This window comes from Eurypyga helias, unplaced genomic scaffold (genome assembly GCF_000690775.1).
Source record: "Eurypyga helias isolate BGI_N326 unplaced genomic scaffold, ASM69077v1 scaffold978, whole genome shotgun sequence".
Classification (NCBI taxonomy): domain Eukaryota; kingdom Metazoa; phylum Chordata; class Aves; order Eurypygiformes; family Eurypygidae; genus Eurypyga; species Eurypyga helias.
The window spans coordinates 28605-35286 of record NW_010264746.1 but is presented as its reverse complement, the minus strand read 5'-3'; the positions used below and the strand labels follow the sequence as shown (position 1 = coordinate 35286).

The 6682-nt window shown below is 45.3% G+C and overlaps 1 protein-coding gene across 1 annotated transcript in view; it reads right to left on the bottom strand.

The window, feature by feature from the left end:
- Positions 1 to 255: 255 nt before the first annotated feature.
- LOC104513187 (dedicator of cytokinesis protein 1-like) overlaps positions 256 to 6682 on the bottom strand; it is a gene marked incomplete at its 5' end in the record, with an annotated part of 33716 nt that continues 27289 nt past the window's right edge. Inside the window, 2 exons of the mRNA XM_010156462.1 lie at positions 256 to 580; positions 3118 to 3245. Of these exons, the coding sequence (XP_010154764.1) occupies positions 416 to 580; positions 3118 to 3245 (293 nt within the window). The remainder of the gene's footprint in view (positions 581 to 3117; positions 3246 to 6682) is intronic.

Sequence of the window (6682 nt, the reverse complement as noted above, 5' to 3'; positions counted from 1 at the left end):
AAAATCACAGTGCTATGCCACCAAAGCAGAACATGCAAAGCTGCAGCTACCATATCAGTCCTTCCTCCAGGCTTTCAGAAAGTAGTAACTTAGGGTCTGCTCTACAATCACTCGAATACCGCCGCTGGCTTGGCCATCTCCGCGGTAGTCAAAAACGGCGAGTCAAATGATTGCTAATGGAACAAACATGTAAGTCAGTCCTCCATTTCCATGCTTCTCAGCCATCTCCTGAGTACTACCACATCACCTCTGTTGACTCAGACATAAAATCTGGGAACTCACCTGGCCGACGATACTGAAAATATTTTTTTCTCCCCCTCTGTAAACCACAGAACAATTACAAGGCAACATTTTACAGCTTGCAGAACACAAAGACAGTTACAGAAGGTTTTGATTGCTTTGGGTCACCTGGGATTTAAATCCTATTACAGTCAGGTTCAAAATGATGTGACAGAGGTTTAAGTTTACATCGAGAGACACTTACAATGAGCTCCGAATCACGTCCCATGGAAATGACTGTTCTGTTTACTGTCCTCAATAGCTTTTCCATGATTATCTGGACATGTCGTTGTGTTGGCCCCTAAGGAAAAAGCATAAATCAGTGGTAACTAGATACAACAGACACCAATACAATTGAACTATTCATGCTTGCCTTTAAATCTGCCTGCCTTGAGAAAGTTAAACAAAACATCACTCTCTGCTGTTGATCAAAAGCATTAAATTACTCTCCCATTTCAACAAACACCATGCAAAGTCTGTTTCATTAATACATGTTACTGATAAATACACATGGACTGTTACAATTATGGAAATGAAAAGCAAGTCCCTGGAAATACAGCAAAGCCTATGACATTTATTTAACTACTAATCTTTTTTTTTTTTAAGTCATTTTTTGAAGTAATTTTTCTTGACATCAAAGTCTCACATGCAATGCCAAATCTGGGGGTCTACTCTGCAACACCTCAATTAAAAGAAAGAGTAAAGTAAAGCAAAACTATGTTCAAGGAATTTCAATTGTTTCAAATTAATATTTTTGTATTAGAAGTAATCTGCCACTATTTTTCAAAGAGTTGCATATTAAATGTTTAGTGCAACCAGCTCTTAAGAACAAGTTCAGAAACCTCATGCAGAATGACAGCTGCAGGAACTGAAGCCAAAAACAGATGACCACAAGAAAAACACACATGAGCTTTGCTCCTATCTTTAACTTTATGAACAGGCTGCTTCAGAGTTTTCACTGGTCTGAAGGAGAAGACTTCAAAAGGGGTCTGTGAGATGGAAAGGGAAACAATTCTATAGCCAGTATTTGCAAGCATTTCGCCAAACAATATTATCTAAATAAAGCAGCATCTTCATAGTGCTTCTTGACCATCAAACGTTCTGACGACCCATTTTCTTTCTTGCCCGTGGATCCATGTGATCACCACATCTTCTCACTGGATTATTCCTCATTGCCAAAGGCAGAATGGCACATAGGAAAAATGCGTTGACATGTTTGAAGAGCAATCCATCACGTATACACAGCAACCGACAGCGGCGCCCGGCAGCTCTCAGCCCAGCTCCTACCACTGCTGCAGCCCCCTCCCACTGAGCTCAGCCCCCGAGATGGTGGGGCTGCAAGGGAGTTGCTCCCAGGGAGAGAAACACAGGCAACTCAGAGTGACAGGAGCAGCTAAGCTGTCAAAACAAAACTCCTTTTTTTAAAATAACCCACTGTCTGCAGCTGTCACAGAACTACTTTAAAACAGAATCAAAATCAGAACACACCCAAAAAACAAGATGGTAGATACGATGAAAGTAGCTGACCCCTGAGGTTCTTTCCAACTACATTAGTGTTTGATTCTACATGGGATAGAAGGTTCAGGCAGCAGAATCATCAGAACATGCATCAATCATCGCAGCTCTCTGGCAAAGCACTATCATTTGCATATTTGGGTGAAGTCAAGAAAAGATGAAAAAGGGATTATTAGGCACCCTACAGATGGGCACAGCAGCCCAGGGCACTGCACAGGTTCTCATGCGGAACTCTCTCGTATGTTTGCATTCTGAATGGCCCACGAAGATGCTCAGAGGGCTGCAGCCCCTCTGCTATGGGGACAGGCTGAGAGAGTTGGGCTTGTTCAGCCTGGAGAAGGGAAGGCTCCCGGGAGACCTTATTGCAGCCTTCCAGTACCTGAAGGGACTACAAGGAAGCTGGGGGGGACTTTTTACAAGGGCCTGTAGTGACAGGACAAGGGGTAACAGGTTTAAATTGAAAGTGGGGAGGTTTAGATTGGAGATCAGGTTCAGATCAAGTTCTTCCCAGAGAGGGTGGGGAGCACTGGGACAGGTTGCCCAGAGAAGCTGTGGATGCCCCATCCCTGGAAGTGCCCAAGGCCAGGCTGGATGAGGCTTGGAGCAACCTGGTCTAGTGGAAGGTGTCCCTGCCCATGGCAGGAGGGTTGGAACTAGATGATCTTTAAGGTCCCTTCCCACCCAAACTATTCCATTATTCTATGAATGGGTAAGAAAACTACACTAGTTATGACATTCATGGAGAAGGTGCCACCTTCCAAATCAGGTTCTGTCTTACCAAGGTAGAAAATTCTACTACCTAGCTGGGAATGGCCTTTCAAAAAGCTAAACAAGTTTGTTGTGTCAATAAAAGTACATGTTCATACATTTATGTATTTTTATATATATATGTTTATAACTCATATATATCCCCTACCAGCTGGCCTAGCAGACCAGTATCAATACAACCTAAATGTGCATCTCCAAAACTGATCGTGGGAGATAAAACAAAACCCAAATATTTTCAACCTGGCAGCAGCCAGACACGTAAGGGAATGACTGAACTCCTAAGAATACCTATTTATTGACTTTCTGAGCAGTGTCTGAAAGGCATTATTGGGTAACACTGCTCTATTGGAAGTGCCAACAGTAAGAAACACCCTGAGACCTCAGGCAAAGCATCCTCATCACTCCTTACCTAAAAGGAAGACTTCAGAGACTGGTCAAGGGAAAGCAAACAAACAAAAAAGAAAATAAAATCTAAGCCTTCAGGAGTTACCTGCTTAATTCATTCTACTAAGAGCCATTTAAGTGCTAATTACCACAGATTGGTACAATACTAACCACATCTTTCTTGTAAAGCACTTCAAGGATGTTACTCAGCAACTGGCAACAAGCCTCCAAATCTTCTTGTCTTTCCAAGTGATACTTCAGCTGATCTGTCATCGTTGGCAGCAAGATTTCCCTGCAGTCTGCACACAAAACATAAGGTTACATGCACAGCTTTAAATAACTTTAAATAACACAGCGCTGCCTAAACAGCCAATCTGCTTCACTGCTTACGTAAGCCGAAAAACTTAGGAAAAAGATGATAAATTCCAGATTTCTAGTCACCTGCTTTTCAAACCAAAACATAAAACCTGCAGAAGTTATAAGCATGTGAAAAAGAAGTCATTAGGTTAAGAACACTTGGACAAGCACTACCCACCCTCCCCACACAAAGTACTTGAGTGGTCCCAATGACATTCATAGTGTCACAGAATGGTTTGGGTTGGAAGGGACCTTAAAGCCCCCCCACAGTGCCAACCCCCCTGCCATGGGCAGGGACACCTTCCACTGGACCAGGTTGCTCCAAGCCTCATCCAGCCTGGCCTTGGACACTTCCAGGGATGGGGCATCCACAACATCTCTGGGCAACCTGTTCCAGTGCCTCCCCACCCTCTCCGGGAAGAACTTCTTCCTGAGGTCCTATCTCAATCTCCCTCTTTTGGCTTAAACCTGTTACCCCTTATCCTGTTACTCCCTACCCTTTGAAAACGTCCCCCCTCCTCCTCAGGCACTGGAAGGGCCTCTAAGGTCTCCCCAGAACCTTCTCCAGGCTGAACAAGCCCAACTCTCTCAGCCTGTCCCCATAGCAGAGGGGCTCCAGCCCTCTGAGCATCTTCGTGGCCTCCTCTGGACTCGCTACAACAGGTCCATGTCCTTTTGATATTGGGGGCCCACAAAGCTAGACAGTTTTCCAGGTGGGGTCTCATGAGAGCAGAGTAGAGGGGGAGAATCCCCTCCCTCAGTCTCCTGACCAGGCTGCTCTGGATCCAGCCCAGGATACGGTTGGCTTTCTGGGCTGCCAGCACACACTGCCGGCTCATATTCAGCTTTTCATCCCCCAGTACCCCAAGTCCTTCTCCTCGGAGCTGCTCTCTATCCATTCTCCACCCAGCCTGTCCTTGTGCTTGGGATTTCCCCAACCCAGGTGCAGGACCTTGCACTTGGCCTTGTTGAACTCCATGAGGTTGGCAGTGGCCCACCTCTCCAGCCTGTCCAGGTCCCTCTGGATGCCATCCCTTCCCTCCAGCGTGTCGACCGCACCACACAGCTTGGGGTCGTCGGTAAACTTGCTGAGGATGCACTTGATCCCACCATCCATGTCACTGGCATGTTAAAGAGCACCAGTCACAATCCCAAGCCCTGAGAAACAGCGCTCATAACTGGTCTCCACTCAGACCTTGAGTCATTGACTACATCTTTGAGTGTGACCATCCAGCCAATTCCTTATCCACTGAGTGGTCCATCTGCCAAGTCCATGTCGCCCCAATTTAGAGACAAGACCTTAATTGTTGAGCTTCCCACTTGCTCAACTGGGTGAGTGTTGCCAAGGTTTACTGAACTTCCTTTACCCTACCTGCACTGGTTACCAATGCAGCACAGCCTCAGTGTATAAATACGATTCACTGAGATCATGGATGCTGTGCAGATTAGTGTGGAGCTGCATGCTACGGTCTTTCAGAGCTCAAAAAATGCTGTTGAAATACTTTATGCTGGTGTTCACACGTGGTTTCCCTAAGTCCTGTACAAGGCCAGTACTGGACTTGCAGAGGGAAGATGAGGAAAACTGACATGGAGTTAAATAATTCAGCACAACCTTTTGGTTCAAATCAAGAACATAAGGGAAATAAGATGAAGACTGATACTCCTAATAAACATATAACCTGAAAATTGCCTTACACAGGTGGAGTGCAGGGACCTGGGTCTAATCCTAACACTGGACCATCCTCCTTTTGCTTTAGCAGAGATGGCACAGCCAGAGACACCTGCCTTCTGCACAGTGGCATCAGCTGCAACCAACTACAGCACGAGCCTGAAGGCATGAATGTTTTATCCACAAAAGCAGGGAAGAGTGACTTTAAAACCCGTTAGCCTCCCCATTCCCAGCCCCCAGATAAATCCATGCCCAAAGGAGGGGAACTAGTGTTCTTGTTCAGAGCGTGACTTACTCTGGAAGAAGAGGCCATGATGAAATCACACAGTGCATACGCCAACAGCATAGTACTAACACACATTTGGGGTGTAAGAGAAAGGAGGGCAGGAAGGGACAAGGAAGAATTAACATTTTGGTGTTTTTCCATCTCCTCTAAATAATATTGTAGAACAGGAACAAAAGAAAAACATGAGACTTTCCCAGCTATTTTATCCTACTGGACACTGCTTCCCAAGTGCCTTTCCCTCCCGATCTGCCCAACTAACTCGTGCACATGGAGGAAGGTATGAGCTCTGCTTTGCCCAAAGGAAGGAGTGCTACATCTTGGTGCTAAAAGGGCTGGATTACCAAGCTGGCAGGTGACTTCTCATGGCAGTCACATGTGTAGGACAAAAAGCAGCACAGCTACACATGTATACACAGGTGAACCAAGCACCTTGAAAAACAATATTAATTGCAAGACACTGCTGTTTTCCTGACAGATGGACGTACACTGTAACAACGTGGGTCACTCCAAAAAACTGCCCTTGTACTATAAAGTCTACCTGGCAGATGATCTCTGAAAACACGACTGAAAAATCCCCTTTGTCAAATGCTACACTGGCTGTTGGCCTGTAATTATACAGAACCTGGGAAAACATGGATGAAGCTCTTGACAGCCACACAAAAGATAGAACACACTGACATTTTCTTTTAGTGATATTACTGAAATTGCTTGGACTTAATGGCATATGGATGACTCACAAGAGGAGGCCTCATGGCAGTCCTTAATGACTATATCATTGCTTAGAGATTATTTTCACACAAAAGCTGAAGTCCCTGGATCATTCAGAAATGCTCACGAGCACTCAATTAAGTCTTTATTTAAGCGGCTTTTAAGTAATTCTGGACCAGTAAGCATCACCAGCCTGACATCAAGAGCGCAAGTAACATACAGACCACAGCGGAAGGCACAAGGCTTAAACACGAAAACTGGAGATTTACCTCAGTTAGGAGGGGATGACCCCATATTGCAATGTGGAAGCACTTATTCAGAGTTCTATCTAACACTTTCCAGGGAAGCCAAGAAATCAACAGCTCAAAAGGAACGCTTTCAACACTAGGATGCCTTCTCATGGTAGCAGCAAAGTGCTCCTCAACAGGAGAAGCTCCTTCTGCCACCCAACATTTCCTTCATTGATCCACATTTCATTTCCATCCTTTTGCAGCGGACATAACAGACACCCAGGAGGTAGAGAACGAGCAAGTTGGTGCTGAGAAGCTACAGCAAATACCAGTAGCTCAAGAGATGATGATCTGCATCACCAAGAGACCATGACCCTGGCTTTGATTCACCACAACGAAGTACCTTTACTGTCTCCATCTTTCGCTGCAGAGGTGTCCACAGACAGACCGTGCACTTCTACTCTTGACCATCCTAGCAATTCCATC